We start from the raw sequence: 22,028 nt of genomic DNA, 5'->3' as shown, positions 1-22,028 counted from the left end.
AGTGGCCCCCTGATACAGTTTTGTGCAGGGCCGAGCAGTGTTTTCCTTTGCTAACAACATGCTTTCGCATTTCTTTCACATAATTTTATTATGCCACCTAACTTTATTTGCTCGCTAATTTACATATTATACTTCATTTTCTGTACATACTTTCATCCTTACTTCGTTATGTTTTTATTGCTTGCGTTCACTTATCCAGTACATTATCTGTGTCTAACTACTCCGTGTAGTGCGCCATATCATGTGTCATTCTTACTGTGTTTGTGTAGTGTACTTTTAGTCATCCGCGCTGTATGTGGCATGTTACTATGTTTTTCTTATTTTTGTTAGTGTACCATCAGCAAGATGTCACTGTTGTCCCTTGGCACTGAAAATAAACTCATTGATTATTGTATACTTAATACCATCATCATCATCACTGCAAAAACTGTCCCACCGCCACCTTAGAGTGGCTTCTCCTAGCAGTTCAAATTAACAAGCGTTTAACGTATATATATAGCATAAAATAAGCGCCCAGATCATAAATTAAGCATAATAGGGCCTCCGGCTTTTTGCATAAGCAATGTTCTCCACATTTTTAAGTGCGAATGCACTTCTTAAGCGAGCCTGAAGCGTCCGCCGCCGTCCGCATAGCAACAGCTGCGGGTGCGCGCGCTCCTCGTCTTCCTTGGCAACGGGGGGAGATGGGCGCGCGCTGCCTGGCCGCTGGCATGGCACATACCCACGTGGGGGATTGGCCAGGAATTTCCTCGTCTTCCTTGGCAACGGGGGGAGATAGGCGTGCGCTGCCTGGCCGCTGACATGGCACATACCCACGTGGGGGATTGGCCAAGAATCGGGCGTGAGAAGGGCTAATGCACCCGCTTAAAGGAGTACTGACACGAAATTTCAAAGCTGAGATCCGCTCTAGCAATCAAGTACAACGACAACACAAATAGGTGTCTGTGAATAAATGCATCTTTCTTTCTTTGTAGTTGTGTGTGTGTGTGATCTCTCTTTCGCGAACATTACCGAACCGCGCAAATTCAACTCGTGCATTCGCACTTTCACATTCTTCCCCTCGGGGAAATGCGGGGAATTTTTTTATTTTCTGTTTTACTACACCATTTTTCTACCGTGCTTCCGAACTGCCATGTTAAGACTGCTCCTTTCCAAAACATTAACCCGTCGTCCTCGTTTTTATATAGAGGGCACATGTGCTTGTAAGCACCGACTCGCAAACAGTCAGCGCCTTCATACTCCCTTACAGCTTCATGACTTCTAGAGCCCCTTTTTCCACCTACAGACAATACCAGTCAGCTTCAATACAACAATGTTGCAGAAAAAAACTCTTTAATCACACAATTTGCTTAGTTTTTATTTTAAGATTTTCAAAACGAATAAAAAACTTTTGGCTATATTCAATGAGGGTTTGTCACACTGAACTTTTTCAGCAGTTGCCTCAGCTCTCTGTCGATACTGTGGCATGAGTCAAATTTCCCTTTTGACCAGGTAGGAATGTTGCGGTGTTCTAGACTCAAAGCAAGCGACATGGGAGAGTACTTAGAAGAATGACAACGAAACCTCGCGTCCCAAAGAAAATGTTTAAAATTTAAAAATGCTTAAAAAAGGCCTAAAATAGAATCGAATAATGCTCGAGTGATATCAGATGTGATGCGATATTACACCGAAAATAAAATATATACATGTATATTTAAAAAAAAGCTAGCAAAACTGTGACAGGTCCGGCTAAAACGTCCTTTCACATGTCTTTGTCGCCCTTGGTTGTGTGAGATACGGTCGACATGCCGTTCACTAATTTCACTCTGAAGAGGACTTTGGCGTTATTGAACATGCCTTCGTTCACTGAAATGACGATGAACTGGAACAGAGAAAACAAGACAAATGAACAAAAAATCAGATGTTAATCGACCAGATTTAGGGGAAATCGCCAAGGTGGAGTAAATTTCCGCAAAGGAAAGTTTGACATCCTCCTGAATGCAACCGTACTGCCCTATAGCATTCAGGTGTATGTCAAACTTTCCTTTGCAGAAACTTACTCCACCTTGGGGATTTCCCCTAAATCTGGTCGATATTCGTGCGTGGAAGAGATCCAGGGTGGCGTCCACCTTGTCCAGAATGTAGATAGGCGCCGGCTTGAACAGCAGCAGTGACAGGATCAGAGACAGGGCCACCATAGACCTGCGTTACACATACAGTAAGGTGGTCATTCGAAAATGCGGGAGGGGGGGGGGGGGGGGCACTTGCTATTTTAGACGTACTGAGTAATGACCATATACAGCTGTCGCTACCTTTAAAAGGGCCACGAACACAAAATACAGGTCGGGCACATTCACGAGGCTGCACAGATCCAATAACAATGAAGTCAGTCTTGAACGCAAACTTCCAACAAGCGAACTAGGTATTATAATAAACGGTGACTCAATGGCCACTGTTTGTCCACAGCCTTTTGACAGGACAAGGGCCTGTTATGCGTACTTTTTTTGGATAGAAAACACCTTTTGTAGCAGGAATGGTGCCTAGTGAGTTATCAGAGGCTAGTTCCTTTAAACTGAACCAGGTTGTGTTTTTTTATGGCCCCTTAAAATTGGGAGAGCAGTTTCACATGTGTGAAATGGGTGATTAGTTGGGTGGCAATGACACTGAGTGCCTTCCCATCGTAGCAGCGATGGCAACATCTCACAGCTATAGTACCAATACAGCAGCCAATGGCTGCTTCCGAATGCCTGATTACTATTTCTAGCAGGTCGGCCCACTTATTTGCAAAGGCATGTGCCAACTGAGTTTATGGCAGCAGTTCCCAGCAACGACAGACGACGCTGCAAAATTGTCGAAGTGGAGAAACCTTGCCTTCCATTTTGAAGCACAAGTCAAATGTTAATCTCTCTTTGTTTCGGGATTTCCATGATGTGAATTCTCTAATATCTAGGCCATGACAGGAGGTTTGAGAAGGTCATGACAGTAAGGTAAGGAATTCGGCTACAAAGTTTGTTTTGCATGTTTGTAGACTGCGCACTAGGTTACCAGGGGCACACTATTTAAAGAATACAAACGGACAGCGTGGGCAGCACTAGTGCAACTGCTGCGCTTGTGCTGTCTACGTCGTCTGTTTGTATTCCTTTAAAAGTGTGCCCCTGGTAACCTCAAGCGCAGTCTACAAACAAGGTCATGACAGAAGGGCAGTACTAGCATGTATTGAAGTACTGCAGGTTTGAAGTCACTCAAGAGGGAACCTAAACTTTCTTAGAATGTCAATAGCTGCGCTGCTTGTAAATTTCAAATACGAAACGGACAGCCTTTTGGCTTGTGTGCAGATGTGAATTGCATGATTCATTTTGCACATTGATAACTACTGGGATTGACAGCCTGGCAATCTAGTGTGTTCATTGTAAAGAGCTATAAAAATAAAACATATTTGCCTTCTTCAATGTTTTTTTTTTCTGACACAGTTGTAATTCTCTATTAATTACTATTTGGGTTTTTCCACGCAAGCTGAAAAGATAATTCATAAAATACATCCATAACACTAGCTCTTTTTTGGAAAATACCCATAAATGATCAACAAAAATTGGTAAAAGAAAAATTACGCCCATCTTCCCGCGAGGGAACCCTGGTGTGATGCGACGCATCGGGGGGTTGAATTGGTGTTCCCGTTGGGTTGATTCTCTAAATCGCGTGAAACGTGTTGTGAACACCTATGATGCATTTCCATCACATGCGGGTGTTCCTATACGCGGGACGATGGGCGTAATTGTTGTGTCACACCACTTACTGAAGGGACCGTCGCTTCCATCACGCCTTCATCGGAAGAATCAAGTCAAGCACGAAGTAGTCAAAGCAAGGTCACGTCAGTGCGAGAGCGAGCGCTTGACTGAACCACCGTGGCGCGATACCCGCTTTATATTCACAGCGATTGTAGGAGAGGAGACAACGGAGGAGAGTCGCGCATGCGCGCACTTGCGCGCACCGGAGCAGTTGTTAACGCAGCGAAGCGTGCGCCAAACAAGCGCGCCAGCTGTGGTATGCTAATGAGCCGGAGTGAGAGTGTTCCACACAGCTGTGGGAGAGAAGAACGAAGGAGGGATGCGGACGGACGCCGCGACGACGACCCAGGAGGGACAAGCCCGAGAGCAAGAGATGCGTCGCATCTAAAAAAAGGGGCACAATGTCTGCACATGCATGCAAAAACAAGAGTGCACCATGCTGACGATCCTGGCATTCTTTCCAGACACTATATCAGCAACATAGGTCACTATTCCACAACATTTTCTCGTAGGTAGAATTGCTGCTGTTTGGTTTTGTACGGAATGACCGCGTTATCACTTGAAGATAATGATCTACTGCGTGCTCCAGCCAGTAAAACCCACAACAGTCACGTCTGCATGTTTTTTCACGGCTGGAATTTTTCGAGCAACAAAGGAGTGGCCAAGGTCACAAGGGGGATAGTATGCACGTGCCCCAAGAGGAAGACACCAGCAAAACTGCTGTTCCAGCCATCTTCAAGAGGAAGATCGGAGTATTTATGGCACGTTGCGCATTTTGAAGGTTTGGGACACGAAATTTCAAAGCTGACGTGAATGAATGAAAAGTCTGCATACTGTAGGATGGCTCTTTGGATTAAAAAGGGGGGGGGGAAGAAAAAAATGCATACACACATGTGTGTGTATGCACACAGTCACAATCATATGCGGTGATCAATTCCTGCCTCGTGAGCGGCATGCTACTGTCCCCCAGAGGAACAGTAGCATGTCCCGGCTGTTGTTGGGGGTGGTCCATTGGTGCAGGGTGATGTGTGGTGGCAAGCACTTGGCTTGGAGGTTTTTGCAGCCAGGACACTTCCACAGCATGTGGTTCACTGTTGGGCACACTTCCATGGTGCATGTGGAACAGCTCATCATGGGGCCCTGTTCCTGGTCATCGTCGTCACTGTTGTCGGAAGCCTTGGTTCTGCAGTGGTGGTGGTCCCGCCATTTTGCGAGCACATATCTGTCAGTGCGACCCCCGCACGTGCCTTGTGGACGAGGACCTGAGCCCCCCGTGGCAGTCCTCGGAGCAACAGGGTGGTTGTTGGTGGGCATGTGCCTCCAAAGGGCGCGCCTTTGTTCCTTGGCTGCCAAACTTTTGGTCGTTGGGTTGGGGTCATCTGGTGCGGGCATAATTTGGGTCGCCAGGATGGAGCTGTTGTCTATATTCTCGCTCGCCAATGCCTGTGCGACTCCATTACCAATGCCCAAGGTGGGACCTGGCACCCAGTCCACCCTCACCTCCATCCCACAGTGCCTGCACAGTTCTGTGCTTGCCATTTTGATCCCATAAGCAAGCGTGCCAGCTCTGGGGGTGCAGCCAAGGATTTTTATGGCCTCTTTACTGTCCGAATAGATGACCACTCTCTCCCCTGTCTGCTTCAGTCCCCAACGGGTCTCCTCACAAAGCTCGCCTACTGCGCACAGGATGGCGGACAGTGCAATCTAACCTGGGCTGGGTTGGTGCTCATACACGTGGATCTTTCTGCATGTGCCGATTGGGGAGGTCGCAGCTAGTCTGGCTCTGTGCGTGATGGGGTCCCAGGTGGCTGCCGTGAACACCGAGTTCCAGGTTCTGTCAGTACGGGCAGCTGCTGCTCTACGCTCAGCTTCATGATCCTGCTGATGGCACTTTTTGGAGAGGGGTTTTGGAAGCTTGAGGAGCACATTGAGCCAAGGCTCCAGCAGGCGTGGCAGCTTGGGTGCATCGGGGGGTAGGTCTTTCGTGAGGGTGAGGGGTCCTCTGCTCGCTGTTGTGTTGTGCCGTCGTAGTTCATGGCCTTCATTGCACGCCTCAATAGCTGTTTTGAGGGGAGGGAGGCCAGAGTGTCTGTAGAGGTCTTGTAGAGCTAGCATAACTATTTAAAAAGCTTTCGTTGTATATGGAGATATCTCTCAGAAAGTTTCAACAGTAACCGTTCAGTATAACATATTTTAAAGCACTCTTAATATCTGCATGCACGAGAAAGCCCTTTCCATCTTGGCACTAGCATGACGGCATCTGCTCCTGGCTTCAAACTGCCAACATCAGGGCTCCCGTGACAAAGCCAAAGCGCTGCTCTGCCCTGTGCAGTCGTGTCACAGTTTTGGGACTGACGTCATGCTGCCTGGGCACGTGCAACCACAAGCAGTCTGGACGCGCTCACTCGCTACAGTGCGTGTGTCCAGACCAGCTGTAGTGTAACGAGAACAGCGACGTCACGAGTGCCGTTCTGTCATGGCGGCCGCCCCAGTGTTGTTCTCAACGAAACAAACCAACACGAATAAACGAGGCTGTAAATAGTTATTTCCTCTGTGGTCGACCCTAAAGGTATTGTAAATATAATGTGCCATTCTATATTTAGTGGGCTGGCAAGTACCCATAGCAACGAAAAAAACGTAACATGAAATTTTTGTGTCAGTACTCTTTTAAAATCCGGATGTGGTGCGGGATCAACTCTCAGAAAAGGCAGGCTTCTACGTCTACGTCTATGTTTTGAACTTGCCCAATGTTCCAGGCTCCTTGACTTATAAAGATTTAAACGAGACCCGTTGGTGCATTAGGGAGCATGGCACACATAAAGGGCGAGGAAAAGGGATTTACAACAGAAAGCGCACATCACCCCAGACAAACGTTTGCGCATTTTCCTTTCATCAGAAGTGCAGTTACCGCCTGCAAGGACCGGGAACTGAATATTTGACTCCAGGTTCACCAACCCCCACTGAGGCAGCAGATGAGAAATGTGGGCAAAAGGGAACTGACCTCTGCCCTCCACCGAACTCCTGGAGAGACTGCTTCCAGACACTGCCAAAGACCACCCTGACCTAAAGGCACTGGAGAGCATTCATGCCGTCCGGGGGAACAAGCTTGGCATTCGTGCTCAGGAGTAGAGTCGCGAGGATGTACCCGAAGTCCTGCACACACAACTACGCACGTACACCATACAGAACATCAGGCCCGTTGACAAAGTAGCTTTGCTCCAACACAATACAGTACCCCACTGTTCTAACTTCCCCATTTCAACCTCAACACTTCACTCCTTTACCCCTCTGATGATAATCAACTGAACACAGTGATTTGGTTCCTGCCCCATATGGAGAGTGTGTGCTGAGTGCTGCACAAATCCTTGGGCAAGGGAGCAGCCTCAGCCATGGGGCAATGTTTCGACAAGCGACTTCGTCCCTTGCGACTACGGAGACAGTCTCTTGTTGAAGTTATTCCCCATAGAATTTAATTAACTACCATATTTGTTGGTTGAAAAGTTGGATGAATGAGCCCTGATATTGTGTGTAATATGTTTCTATGAAAAGTGTTTCCCATATTCGGTGTGGAGCCTTGTTCATGTTTCATGTTCAGCACCTTGGGCATACGTCCCTCCATGATTAGGCAATGTGGGTTGTTGACGTCAAGCTGCATTGAGCCGAGTAGGTCTTGTACCGGGTTGCTAGTTACCATCTTGCCGATGATAGGTACTTGTTTTGGCCGCCAACCAACACTCATTCATAGTGTTCATAGCCATGGTTGATACCAGGAAGAGGGAACTGCAGGAAAACGTTAGAAAAGTTCTCAGTGAAGCTTGGCTCACTTGCTGGCCTGCTACCTCACCTAATTCTGGTTCACCGTGACGCGAATAGTGACTGCAGTCACTGTTGGTGGCACGCTTGATCAGCATTTGAATACCACTTTCTCAACAATTAAGGCATGCTTAAGCACCAAATTAATGCTAAAATGGCTATGGGAAGGCCAGAGAGAGAGAGAGAGAGTAATTTATTGAGTACAAGGAAAATGCAGACATGTCAGCCTGATCGTATACACTCTGGCCAGCTACTCGCTGTGAAGTAGAAGGAAGGGATAAAAGAGCATGGATAGAGGGCGACACGTTTGATGATAGAGATAGAGGTTAGGGTAGAACTATATACAAAAATGCCTATGCCATGTACAGCACATGTTGAATAGTTCACCAGAACTGGCAACCCAGCTGCCAAGCCGCTAAATCGCTGCCTTTTAAGAATGCCAGCATTGTCTTAAACTTGAAGGCCTTGTTTGAACACTGAGAGTCTTGCCAGGTCCCAACAGGACGTCCTCAGAGAATGCCCGACTGCCTAACCGGGCCAACGACGTGGCTAACTTTCCACGGTGGGAAGGTCAGACTCATTTGAAACCAACTTGCTGGTTGCCTTCAGTGACCCTTTCAGCCAAAATTTTTATTCTCCTGCTGCGTCCTGTGTGTCGTGACATCTGCAATGATTTGTCCAGAGCAGGTGCCTAAACAAGCATTATTACGTTGACTAGGGCTACAACGAACAGCGAAACACCTTGTTACCGCCAGTACTCCTAGATGATGCTACGATACTGCTCAGGACTGCTGCCCGCACTTGCTTTGTGTTAGACCAAATTTGTATCTGGCTAATTTTAGGGGCGAAGCTCCTTAAGGCGTGGGTCTGTCCATCCTCGACGTATGTATGTAGCCACCTCTAGTTTAGTTCTTGGATTGTTTACTAGATGGCGTGGCTACCTCTAGTTTAGTTCTTGGATTGTTTACTAGATGGCGTGGCTACCTCTAGTTTAGTTCTTGGATTGTTTACTAGATGGCGGGGAGCGTTGTAATAAAATCCGTTCGCTGTTGGCGCGCGCTCGGAGTCGCCCAATGGATAAGGCTGCAGATGTGCGAGCCCGCGAGGCAGAAGCGCTCCGTGAAGCTGCGCGACGCCGCCGCCAAGATCCTGCCGTACGAGAGCGGGAGGCCGAAGCGTGTCGTCTGGCTGCGCGACGACGCCGCCAAGATCCCAGCGTTCGAGAACGAGAGGCCCAAGCGTCACGGCAACGGTGCGAGGACCCTGCCGTACGCGAAGCGGCACGGCTGCGGCGCGAAGAAGATCTCCAAAACGTCAGAGAACGGGAAGCGGCGAGAAAGCGCGCGTATCGGCAGGCAGACCCCGATGCAGTGAGAGCTCGTGAGGCGTCTGCAAAACGCATCAGGCGAGCTCAGCCCCAAGGTGCCGACGCGCGGTTTAAGCGAGACTTTCTAGACGTTACGTTCGGACACAGATGTAGTGGGCGAACTTTCACTGAAGAGTCACGGTTTTACCGATGATTTCCCCTCAGGAGCTTCGCCCACTCATCATCATTCACCCCGTGGATATGCTGTGAATTTTTTGTCAAAGTAGATAGTACTCATTTCATGAAACATTGTGTATGGTTGATGTTTGTCACATAATAAAATGTCACTTATGCCAGTTTGGCCGTGTAAGCTCAACACCCCGGGCGACTGTGCAGTTATAACCGGCATAGTGCGCACAGTACGCACTGGTGCTTCTACGTCTGTGTGTGCATTCGCAACTTCCATTGTTTACGCCACCATACTTACTCTTATAAAAAGAATGTGCGCTAAATTTAATCGCAAATAGCTCGTTCTGCAAGCTTATATAGTCCCTGTGTAATTTGCGCTGGATTTTGTCAGCGTCAGCCAATCACAACGAGCTGCCCATAATACGTCATACCTTCAAAGCGGAAAAGTAGCTAGGGCGGCGCATGCCCATTCTATGTTTTCCACACCTTATTCGAGTGAAGTTTGCATTAAAAGAATTTCGTCTTGATTGCCCTTTTAAGGCAGGCTGGTCTCACAGTTCTCACTAAAAGATGGAGAATGCAACCGCATACAGTGGCCCCACCATCGTTCGCTTACTTCATCTATGAAATGAACCTTTTCATGCTCACCTATTTACCTTTCCTCAACATTATATAATTACGCCACTTTAAAATGAATACTCTGGAGAAACTCCGACTTCCATTCCAGACTGAGTTTGCAACACGGCATGCGACCCGTGCTGCACAGAAATTAAACCCTGACATCTGCGAGCATCGGAAACGCTGTTAATGCAAATTACTGCGACAAATGGTCATACAACATGCGTGAGCCCTGGCAGACACGAAGAAACCATCTCTCGGAGGGCTCGTAAAAGCGTCATATTCCCTCGTAACACAGCCATAAAAAGTGGGCATGAACGAGGATGCGCTAGAAATCGATTGTGTTAACTTTCTTTACCATCAGAACAACAAATTTAAGAATTGCTGCGGTACAGTCGAAAGCTTTATGAAAGTAAACAAATGAGCGCATGCCGCTCAAAACATGGAGAGAGGTCTAGCGATGGGCCGGCCAACTTTCCTAGTCTGTACATTTGGCGGATCCACCCCCTGACAACATTGTGCTGTTGTCTACGTTAGATATCTGGAAACAATTCCAGAGAAGACACATGCAGATGCGGGGATTTTTGTCAAGTAACAAAACACAGCACGCACACATTGAAACGTTTGTTTTTTCATGGTCTAATTGAGGGATAAAAAGTGCTTTGTCCTCACGTCGTCATTTTTCTGGATGCCGGGACACCAGGCAACCGTGTGATAAGGCGCTTTCACAAAGTGCGTTCGCTAACTACACAAACTGTGACAGTGCGCCGGTCTCTCATGTACTGAACATCATGCGCTAACGTGTTTACTGTCAGTAAGCTTTTGGCTGTACATACCCAAGGGAAAGCTATAAATTTACAGCGCAAAACAACAGGACGCGAAGGAAGAACACAACATGAGCGCTGTCCCTGCAGCTATGGATCATACATGGGGACCAGCCGAACATCATTCACTGGAGAAGAAAAAAGTTTCTTATCTAATTAATGGTTGTTCTGTTTTTTCGTTTCGTCCATGCTGTTCTGCACAGTAAGCTTCTGCAAACATGGCCAACAAACTATTCATCAATGCAATCTGAAGGGCTTGTTGGTCTAACATGATGGGAATAAAATTGCGCTAACATTGCGCTGTGCGGAGTGTCTTGTTGTGTTCGTCCTGTCCTTTTGCCGCAATTTTATTTCCATCAAACTATAGTGACCATCTAGGAAAAAAAGAAGGGGGGGTGCTCAAGTGGGAAACTCGCGCAGTAAAACACCCCCATAAGTAAATGAGCGCTTATTACACTTTGTCCTGCAACAAAAGCATGTCCGGTGAACACAAAAATGAACCGCGCATCTCGCGTGCTCGTACCCGACCGGCCTCAGACGGACGCCTCAATTGTCGAATGTGATGGACACCGTAGGAATAAGGCAGGAATAACTAAGGCCACGTGGCCTTAGTTATTCCTGCCTGGCCGTTCTTTCAGACGAAATCTTGGAGGTTGGTTGCTGATGCCCAGAATGAAACAGATCAGTATGTTGCTTCTGTCGCTGCCGCTGAGACCCGCGATTGCATTAAACAGCGGGTCGAGCACATTGATCTTGACTCTGGCCGTACGAGTTCAAATCATCGATATTTATGCTTTTTATGTGCATCTTGGCTGCTACTGGCTGTAGTATGCGACATCAGAATCATTGAACGACTGCACGAGGCCGTCTATAGCCTTAATTATGTAAAAAGCGGGAAACCACCAACTACGCCAACTTTTGAAATTACGAGCTGAATGGCGCCAAATTTGTCGCGCATTCTAGTATGTTGGCGCTGTAATCGAGCTTTGATATCACGTTTCAAATATTGTTATATGCGTAATCAACGCTGAAATGTACAATTTTATAATGAAACAATTTTGAAAACTTCATTTTATTACGTGAAAATGTTATTGTTGCAGTATTTTCTCGAGCTAGACATCCGAAATATCAGTACGGGTGCAGAAGATGCAGGTCCATTTAAATGCATAAAAATAAACAAGAAATCCAATGAAACTTGCACTGCATTTAAGATGAAAAATAATGGGTATACTTTCGTGACGACGGGAATACTTTCGCGATACATGATTCGCGAGAGCATCCAAAATCACAGGCAGTGACGTTCACCACAAGTCGCGTCGTCTGCTAGCTGTCCGCGTCCTAGTTTTTTTTTTTTAACCAAATTATTGTTAAAATAAATCTTTTAATTTCAAAGTATCTTAGACTTTAAAAATAATAAAAAGCTTGATCAAGTGATTTCTTATTTAGTCGCAGCTGAGCCTGAACTAACAAGCCTGTGGTCGAGGGTAGGTCTCCTCTTTCTACGGCTCCCGCGGGTCCATTTTTCGCCGCTACATTCGGGGATTTGCAGAAATAGCGGTGAGTGCAGCGTTTTTCTCGATAAGCTCACAATGTGGCAGCAGCGTGGGCAACTTATTTTCGTCGCGGGAACGGGGACAGCGTGCGCAGTGGCGCGCGCCGAGTGTGGAAACTCCGACATACCGGCAGTATCGCGTCACAAAACATAAGTGGCGAACTAGCCCTAACCACGCCGCACGCCACAGTAGGGGCGACTTCGATTTGACCGGCCTTGATCGCTCGTAGTCGTCGCATCTCGCCGTGAAAGATGACCGTGGGACATAAGGAAGACGCCCTGGCGCCTTCGCACGCAGGTGTGCCAACTGTTTCTCCGTCTGTTCGCCCGTAATCGCTTTGTCAGTAGCGTCGAGAGTTCAATCACAAAAGGCTCGTGCCGAACGCTGCTTCCTCCTACGTCGCGGGAACGCTCCGATACGCCTCTAATCGGCGCGCCTTTTTTGATTTCTCATCGCAGGCATGAATGCCGACAAGTTAACCAAGCTCCAGGCCCAAGTCCGTATCGGCGGAAAGGTGAGTGTACGGGGTTTTTTTTAGCATGACGCGCTCGAGCTGTCTTATTGCGCAAACACTTGCGGTATTACGGCGACAACGTGTTGGTGAACGCCGGTCACGTCTATCGTCTAAGCGACTTATCTTAAAGACGTGCGTTAGTTCATGTCGATAGTTATTCTCATTTTCTACACTTATTGGCTACAAAGGTCGTTAACGCATTGCGGTAGTAAAAACGCAGTCGGCTGACCCCGAGTTGTAGCCGGTTCATGGCGGAATTCTTTTATTCTCTCTTCCTATGTGTAATTGGTTACAAAGATCGTTGACGCATTGTTTTAGCGAACATGAGCCCGACTCTGGTGGGGAGGCACCGAAATCATTATGTTGCCTCGCATTGTGCATTTGGGGTGGCTTCTCTCGGCGCGTGCTCTTATGGGAAAACGTTCCAGCTGCGGTGACTCAGTACCGATCTTCCATTTGAGTACGAGGTCGTGTATGTGCTGCCCGGCCTCCGCTGCCGGGTTTTTTTTTTTTTTTTTTCCGATAGAAAAGAAAATTAAATCGCGGTGTGTATGCTACTATTTCTTTTCAAGCAACTTCGGTTAATCGGATCTGTACGATGGGCCTTATTTCCTGGATAATGCTTTGGCGCCTCAAACGAAAATTTTTGACCTGTTGATTTGAGCTTCTGAAGAAAAAAACTTGGGCATCAATGCGTGGGAAAGATAGTTGGACCAATACGTTTCGTTCTCCATTTATTGTTCTGCGAAAACTGCTTGTACATTGAAGGGGAGGCTGCGAGTAATGTTGGTGCAGAGGTGGAGTCAGTTTTCCCACCAAGGTCGTAAATAATGCATGAAGTTAGGATTCTTGTATATGTCCGCATCTAAATGGCATATTCGTGAAAATCTTGAAACAGCGGAGTGCCAACACTTCAGTTGCAAGTCAGTGCTCTGGTGGGTGTTTACTTACGTCAATGTCGGTATTGTGCTGTTTCAAAGTGTACTTCTGTGGCATGTCCTACTTTGTTCGAAAGTAAGCTGGCAAGTAATTACATAACATTGAAAGAGCTCATCAACGTTTGCTACTTGGAGTTGCAAACATGACTAAACAAAAAATGGAGAAATGTTGCTGCAAAGAGTTTGTTGAGGATGCTCCATGAGCTGCGATTCTTGTCGACCCAAACAGGGCACGGCACGCCGGAAGAAGAAGGTAGTGCACCGGACAGCCACCACCGATGACAAGAAACTGCAGAGCTCCCTCAAGAAGCTCACTGTAAATAACATCCCCGGCATTGAGGAGGTGAGTGGCTCACAAATACCAGCACGGCCAAGTTGGTCAGGGAAACCCGATTGGGCATTGTCTTGGTAACTGGGAGCACAGTTTGCGTAGTAATGACTGTGAAAGGGGCTATGGAGACAAAATACAAGTTTGGTTCTTTAAAGGCACCACTTTGTCCTGATAACAATGATACCAGTGTCATCACACAATACAGATACTGAAGCAGTAGCAATTCACCAGCCAAGATCCAGTGATTTTTTTCATGACGTCACGGAATCTCGTTTGTGTGGTTGACGACCGCTGACCTAAACCGCCACCAAGAAATGAGACTGGATGGTTGTGGTGGGGCCTGTTTCGTTGACGCATCGATTACCATGTTTTAGTGCTGGCGGATATTGTGTTACTCCTGCCCACATATTTTTCGCTGTGGCGGGAATATTGAAGGTTTTCAATATTTCTTACATTTTGAGTGAATCAAAGGCTAGTTCTTTCTAACTGAACGACAAAGTTCTAACTGAACGACAAACGACACCTTTAAACTCAGCTCGGTCATCTTTGGTATCGTTTGTACATATCTTGTCCATGTCGAAGGTTTGAGTATAGATTTGGAGGAAGTCTAGCCACACAACTTTATCTCTACTGGCTTGTAGGTGAAAATGACTCGTTCGGATAAAATTTGGCTTCGTGACAGTGTACCGCTGGGTTAGTTCAAAAGTAATTTGTTTACACTGGCTTTCTGAAAAAGAAAAAAAAATCCTTCCGTGTACTCTTGTGCAAGTGTTTAGCACTTGAAGGCATGCGTGCCGCTGCAGTGTTTGTTTTGGTGCGGCTAACATATTGTCTATTGTCTCCTCAGTGCTGCTTGTTCCGGTTTCTTTTTTAGTGTGTCTGTTTAGAAGTATTGCAATTCCATTAGGATGACATATTGTTCCTTGTTCTCGTACTGCATTTTTCTTTCCCCTTTCATTGTGTATACGCATGCAGAAGGAGTGGGAGTTGTTCTTTTGTTAACAACTTTCTGCTTGCAAGATAGGGAGTGTTTACTTACTTGCATGCTAGGTGGCTGCGTCTGCTTGTACGGGTACGGTGAAATCTCATTGATACGTTTTTTAACAGAAACTGGGAAATAAAACTTGTACGAAAACTGTATTATCCAAAAGAGGTTTTAAAAAGAAGAAAAGTATGCATGCTCTGTCAGCAACTCTCATTGAGAAACATTGAAGTATCTGGTCAGTTTGCCTTTAACTTCCTTCTTTTCTGTGTCCAGGAGTAAATTTTTCAGCCAGTATGTTTCGTTTTGCTTGACACAGCCGCCGGACACTGGGAAGTAGTCTTCAATGCCCAAAAGGAGCGCAATGTTTTCAAATTTTTCACAAAGGGGACTGACCCGTCAAAGTTTACTCCTGCCACCCTAGCTTTCTTGAGCCATGTAAGCAGGACGCATTTTGCATTTGTTTCCACCATAGCCAAAAACTTGCAGCTTCTTTCGAAGTTTCTCTTGCTGGCAAGTGTTGACGCTGGCTAACCGAGCTCTCTCGTGCAAAGTCCACACACTTCCTCATCGGGTTCTCTTCGAGTTTGTATACAAATCTCTGAGCGCCTTGCATTTCCTCGACATTGTCCCGACAAGCCTGGCAGCACCGTCGCGCACAGAAACAAGGCAGCCAGAGGAGAACACAAAAATAGCCTCAGAACCAGAGCACTACACCAAACACTGTGACAAGGCAGAACAAATATAACAGCGGGGAAGCACAGAGCATGGCAAAAAGTCTGGAAGGGAACTTGCTGCTTGGTGTAACCATTGCGCACCTTCTTTGATAACGATATGTTGATGGCGTCTGACGTATCATCGTTGGGCGCCTAGCGGTGATCTTGTCGCTGCAAAACCGGCACTGCTGTGGGCGTCAGCGGCTTTGCAACGTGCAGATGGTGGCTTGTTGGAGTATGGTTTGAGCTGGTGTAGCAAAGAAAAGACGCGAGGTTTATAGAAATGTCCTTCAAGATCCACCTTTGTGGTCGTATTACCCAATTTTGTAGAAAAATGTGATCGTATTAAATGCACAAAAATTCGTTATTTGTAAGGCGTGTGGGCCGGGAATGAAAAAAAAAAAATATCGAAGCGCCTCGGCAAGATTCCACTGTACACAGCAATGCCCTTTTATTATTTACTCTTTTTTTTTTTTATTCTGCATTGGTGGATTAAGGGAAAAGTGATAAGGAGCTTGATCGGTCTTTGTTTTGTTGTCCACAGGTGAACATGATTAAGGAAGACGGTTCTGTAATACACTTCAACAACCCCAAAGTCCAAGCTTCTCTGGCAGCCAACACGTTTGCAGTCACGGGTCATGCGGAGACGAAACGTGAGTCTGGATGGATACTTGCGTTGTTTTAACTTATGCTCAATGTTTCAGCAGTTCTGAGGTCTGTGGCTTTGTATATGTGTGTGTGTGTATTATGCTCACTGTTACCAACTGCGGCGGCCGCTTTGCTGGTGGAGGCGAAAAGCAAAAATGCCCATGTGTACAGAATTTTGGCGTACGTTAAAGATCTCCAGGTGGTTGAAATTAACCTGGAGCCCTCCACTACGGCACCGCCTGCATTACGTCGGCGCGTTATACCCCGCAATCAATCTGTTATGCTCACTGTGGACAAGTTTCACTGCGTTTCTGATAACCTTGTATGCGCACTCCTGTGGAAGGCCGACGGTGCTCGCAACATCAATATTAACCCCTTGCAGTGCGGAACTTTTACCCACTTTCCAGCTGTTCTGGTCTGCAGCTATTTTGCCAGTTTCTGGTGCTGCGAAGAAAAACACAAACTGTGCAAGAAAAACTCGCAGGAAATTTATTTTTTCTCTTGCATTCTCCTTTACCGACATTTAAGCAGCGTGTGCATTTGACAAAATGCGTAGCTCATAGTAATGATCTTCACAGTGCTGTCAACATCACCGTCCTGGTCTTTGTCCCTCGTTTTGGTTGAATCACTGTCATTACTAACTGATGGAAGCTTAGGTGCACTGCCATAAAACGCACACATTAAGAAAGAGGCCATGCTTCTCAGCGAACAGGGCGCACGCGAAAACGCTCTGGAATCCAGAAGGCCTGTGCTGAACATTGTGCGGGACCCTAGTGCAAAAAGAAGAAAACTTCAACAAAGTTCACTTATCTCCTCAAGAGATTGCGCATCATGTACCCAAAGAATGTGGGCACATCACAGTGCAAAGAACAGCGAAATTTAACCTCGACACTTCCAAGTCTGGCAGGGCGCGACAAGAGATTGCAAAGGGCTAATTAATATGTGTGCCATAAACATTAGCCAGTAGCATTTATCATTTGCTGGTGTGTGCATTTTCATTGGAGTTTTTCAAAGTTGGGAGCTTCTGCGATTGGTAATTAGTGAGAAGAAGAAATAAGGGTATGGTTATGAGATTGTTTGTTTGTACGGGATGTGGTCTGTGCTACCACCGTAATTCTATGCTAAAAATATAGTGTGTCATTCTGACCAAGTGGGATGTGTAACCATACCTTGAAGGATGATGTGAAAGCAAGTAGAGGCATTATCTTTGTGAATATGGTGCTTCAGGAAACCGAAGCTGCAGCCGGCTCACTGCTGCAGTTTAGTGTCGTGATGCAAAAGGAAGCCTGAAAGCCTGAGTAATTCCTGTCAAATTTCGACTCCCGTAGAAACTTCCCAGCTTTCATGCCGCCCTATTGGCTCACAAGGATCGCCTTGCATTTGTTTCTGTTACAATAACTGTCAGGACGCAATTTATTCTTTCGTGGTGCCCAAGGGGCCAACAAAAAGCCTTGTGTGGCAGAGGTTTACTCTGAAGCCATGCCGCATTGCCGGTTTTTCCCTGCTCAAGTGGTCGTGCGCATGCCTCCTCGTGCCTGCAGAGATAACAGAGATGCTGCCCGGTATCCTGAACCAGCTTGGAGCAGAAAGCCTGACCCACCTGAAGAGGCTGGCCAGTGTACAGAGTGCAATGGGTGCGTACTCCTACTACCTCCACCCTGGTGCTGCCCTGGTGTGGCCAAGCACAAGGGAAAGCCGTCTCGGCTGGGCACTTTTCCTCCCCAGCAGAATGTACAGTGGTGGGCTTGGTGTGAAGAGCTTCCCTGGTTAGGGACTTTTCCTGTCCTTGGGGCAACGCCCCCAATGTTACCGTGGACCAAGGAGTGAAACTGTCCAGCTCTACTATAAGTGGGTGAAATGTCTGGTGGGGAAGCCTTTGGGTCTGTCTTGGAAATGTCTGCTCTTACAGGCATGGGCTGTCCAGAAAGTTTCCAGCCAAGGCAGAATGGGTCCTGTGAGTGTCACAGCCATTAGGGCAGTTTGCCACTTAGGGATTCTGCATGGGGAAGTGCTTCGCTAATCTGGGCTGCATCAGAGTTGGGCGTTGGGCTGCATCAGAGTTCAATACATACCAGTTGCGAAACTTTGCTTCAGAATCCAGGCGGCACAGGCGCCCCTGCTTAGTGAAGCTGAGGGCCAAGCGTACTGGCACGCTCTTGGGGGACAAAAGCTGGACTTCGCTAAACTGTTATTATTCAAAAAAATTTGTAAAATCAAGCTTGCTTTTTAAATTGGAAATCATTAATTGGGTGGAATTTACTTCTGTTCTTGCGGCTTTTCTTTTTACGACTTACGTCAGCAGCCGCAAGCGCTTGACTACTACTACAACTTTCCTGTCGACAGATGGGCTAGTCAGCTTGCCTCTGCGCACGGGGGCAACCGAACACAGGCTTTTGATACATGGGGCCTATGGGGAGTTTCGTAACTGGTATATATCCAGTAAGTTTGGTGCTGCATAGCCCAAGGGTGCGGGTTCGATTCCCGTCTACAGTGGTCGCTTTTTTGGTGGAGGCGAAAAGCAAAAACGCCCGTGTGTTTGAGATTTAGGCACATGTTAAAGATCCCCAGGTGAATGAATTCGGAACTCTCCACTACAATGCGTCTCATAGCCTGTGTATTGTCGGCGCGATGAAGCGCGAGACACATGGACGACTGGTGCATGTGAATGATCGTTACGACCGATCGTTAGGACCGGTTTTGGCGTCGTTCGCTGGTCGGAGGAGGCTCGCGACGTGCAACTGGTAAGCCAGATGCAGTCGTGCCATCGTTGCGATCGTCGTGCGACCTCAGCCAATGAGAGCCCAAAAGTTTCATCGCCGAGAAAGTTTCTTTCAAAGCCCCGAGGAGGCGCTAGTGGCAATTCAGAGTATTTTGTGGGGAGCAGCTCTCCACTACCGCTGCCAACCCGTGCGCTCTCCGCCTGGTAAACACGTTGCCAGCGGTACTTACAGCATAGATGAGCGGAATCATGGGTGCTAAATGTTCCCACACCGCTGTACTGAACATATAAAAATGCAATGTGTAACGTAATAGCACTATTCATTATCACTTCAAGTTGACAAAGGTTTCCTTTTCCTGCTCGTGTTTCTATCGCACATACCTAAATCGGCCTGAGTGTGCCTAAACAAGGAGGCAACCATGGAGCAAAAACAGTGGGCGGAGCTCCGACGACAAGACATCGCACACTTGCCTCAAACCATGTGTCCCAAATTCACGCGTACGATCAGTTGTGGCGACAGTCGTAACGATAGTCTCATGCAATTTGCATGGTGTAGTCGTCCATGTGTCTCGCGCTTAAACACCATAATCAAAAACCACTGGGTCGTAATGAACGAGCAGCATCCAATGCAGGTGTCTGAAGGGCTTAGAAATTGAATTCTGTGGTAATAAATTGTCGTCTGCCCATGCTGGAACCCAAACCATGGAAGAAACGTGCTAATAAGAAAGAAGTGGGTGAGCATGAATTAATTTCTTAAAGTTCTTGGTTGGGGCAGTTATGCTGGCTGATCTGTTTGTGTTGTGAAACCACTGCAGAACTTCCGAACCTAAAAGAGTATAGGGCAGCTCAGTTTGCTGTTATTCAGGCTGAACTTTTTGTGTTGTGAACGAGCCTTACAGGTGATAGGTGTTGAAACACAATTTTCATTTTGTCATTTGCCTGCGCTTTTACTTGCTTGCATTCGCAATAGTGTCGGGAGTTGCTGTACCTTGTGCCTGCCCCTTGCAGTGAGCCATTCGGAACAAAGCGGGGGTGCCGGTGCCTGCGCCGCTGACGACGAAGATGACGACGTCCCAGACTTGGTGGAGAACTTCGACGAGGCCTCCAAGGCAGAAGTAGTGTAGGCGTTTTTGTTTCTTCACCGACCGAGGAGGAAGGAAGAAAGTGACTGGAGCCAGGGACATGCAGCGCTTTGCAGAGGGCGGATTCGACGCAGCGCTTATGGAAGAAAAGCGGCAGTAATGCAGCGCGGCTGGCGAGCAAAGAACGGGTGCTTCGGCAGCACACTATTCGTTGCTCCATACATCTCCCCCCTTTTTTTTTTAAAAAAGATGCCAAGCCAATGTTTCTGCATCTTCAGGACCTTTTTTTTGTTTTTGTTTCTCCCTCGAGTGTTCGTCTTCATCACTATTGATAGGTTTTGCAGTCTTGTTTGGGGGCTGGGCGGGAGGGTTTGATTCAAGTGTACGAAGTGTTGATTGGCTGTACCCAGAATAAAATGTTTGAAAGTGGACGCAGCTGTGTGTGGCTTTCCTTCGCTGGAGGTTTTTTTTGTGGGTGCTGTGAAGAAATGCTTGTCCAGCCTAGGCTGTGGGAATAGTTGAACTATTTATTGTAGCCAGAGGTTTCAGAGGGGTTGTACAGCAACTTGGTAATGCTTGAGAGTGCCTAGACAGAACATGCTATGTATCACTATGGGTTGCATTATATAAGTGCTGACTAATGTTGGCCGGAAAAGCCCAAGCAGCTGGAAATATCGAGTGGCCATAGCCATGCTGAGTTGTCTATAGACATTTTGGGTATATGTGATTGGATTAGCTGTTTCAGCACAGATCTGCCACTCCCCTCTTATGTTCCCAGATTAGGCTTGCTGCAGCTGGCACACTTCCAGTATTCTCTTTAGCAACTTTCAGTGGTTTGGGTGGGTGAAGCCTATTTATTCATGGCATTATTTGGTTAGTGTTCGGCATTTTATAGAAAGTGCCAGGATTGTATCAAAATCCAGTACGTTTGGAGAAGCACTACAGAAACTTAGATTGGTTGATTGAAACTGATAATTGATAACATTTCATCAACCTTTGGCCAATCACCCCGTTTGGGAATGTGCCCCTTGGTGTGCATGCACATACAATAGGGCTTGTTTAACTTGGCCTTGTGCCATGATCTGTGAAACAATTGTGTCAAATGCAGCATTCACAGGACTTCAAGCTCTCACTTGACACTTGGCCGGTACCATGCAAAGATTTGGGCTAGCTGAAAGCCCTAGGCTCAAAGGAGCTTTTAGGAAGTAGAGCTCAGAATGTTCTTTGCACAGTTTTATTATCCTGCAAGTGAAATGTAGAAAATGAAATACACTTCCATGCACTTTTTTGCGTATTAAGCAGGTTATAAGTAGCACCACGACGCTTCCCAGTACTAGTGCTTGAATTTGTGCTCCACAGATTGCAAAAGCATGAAATGCAACTGTTTCTCCTTGCCTTCTTTGCTGTTGCACAATTACAGTTGGATCTCATTACTTCGAATTCGCTTAATTCAAACTGATGCTGTGGTCCTGGCAAAGTTATACGTATTTCAATAGCTTTGGTTAATTCAAACAAATTATGGATCCTTTTCAAGTTCGAAATAACGAGATTCGACTGTGCAACTGCGGAGCTTCAAAAGCAAGTTTTAGGACTGTGAAGCGAAAGAAGCAGAGGAACGGTTCATGAAGCTGCAGCAAAAATAGAGCTTGTAAGCTGGACAAACCTGGATGCCCTATTCACACATGGCATGTAGCCATATAGACCGGTCTGTGTAGGAGGATTACTGTACAGCCTTGTTGATGCATTTTAAAAAAAAAAAAGCAAGGGCGGAACGTACTGTGGGGCATATTTAGTGTTCACAATTGAGAGTGGTTTTTTTTACCGGGAAATCGTATGAACCAAGAATGCATGAACGGGGTTCCCACCCCGATTTAAGAATGTAAGGCATATTCATTTTATAGCAGTAAGGATTGTGGGGTAAACAATGCAAAACATAGAAGTACCAGTGCGTAGTGCTGCTGGCACTGCACGCACTGTGCCTGTTATAGGTGCACAGCGGTGCGGTGTTGAGGGGTTGTCTTGCAACACTGG

The 22,028-nt window shown here is 46.8% G+C and overlaps 1 protein-coding gene across 2 annotated transcripts; it reads left to right on the top strand.

The window, feature by feature from the left end:
- Positions 1-11,965: 11,965 nt before the first annotated feature.
- Positions 11,966-20,235, top strand: Bic (bicaudal). Of its 2 annotated transcripts, none has more exons than XM_077693337.1 (6): positions 11,966-12,071; positions 12,526-12,581; positions 13,749-13,862; positions 16,093-16,201; positions 17,738-17,830; positions 19,924-20,235. In XM_077693337.1, the coding sequence occupies exons 2-6, from the start codon at positions 12,528-12,530 to the stop codon at positions 20,037-20,039; spliced, it is 486 nt and encodes a 161-aa protein (XP_077549463.1). In that variant the 5' UTR covers positions 11,966-12,071; positions 12,526-12,527; the 3' UTR covers positions 20,040-20,235. The 2 variants fall into 2 exon arrangements, with proteins under 2 accessions (XP_077549463.1, XP_077549462.1); XM_077693336.1 differs by having other exon boundaries at positions 12,051-12,364.
- The last annotated feature ends 1,793 nt before the right edge of the window (positions 20,236-22,028 follow it).

Source organism: Haemaphysalis longicornis, unplaced genomic scaffold (genome assembly GCF_048455015.1).
Source record: "Haemaphysalis longicornis isolate Haplotype H1 unplaced genomic scaffold, Haemaphysalis longicornis Haplotype H1 scaffold_12, whole genome shotgun sequence".
NCBI classification, from domain to species: domain Eukaryota; kingdom Metazoa; phylum Arthropoda; class Arachnida; order Ixodida; family Ixodidae; genus Haemaphysalis; species Haemaphysalis longicornis.
This window is presented reverse-complemented; position numbering and strand designations above follow the sequence as displayed.

What these genes read in the sequence shown, in the direction of transcription:
- Bic (XM_077693336.1), top strand. Translation starts at nt 12,319, where the DNA reads ATGACCGTGGGACATAAGGAAGACGCCCTGGCGCCTTCGCACGCAG. An exon ending in CCTGGCGCCTTCGCACGCAG is followed by an intron (nt 12,365 to 12,525) that starts GTGTGCCAACTG and finishes TTCTCATCGCAG; the next exon opens with GCATGAATGCCGACAAGTTA. An exon ending in AAGTCCGTATCGGCGGAAAG is followed by an intron (nt 12,582 to 13,748) that starts GTGAGTGTACGG and finishes CGACCCAAACAG; the next exon opens with GGCACGGCACGCCGGAAGAA.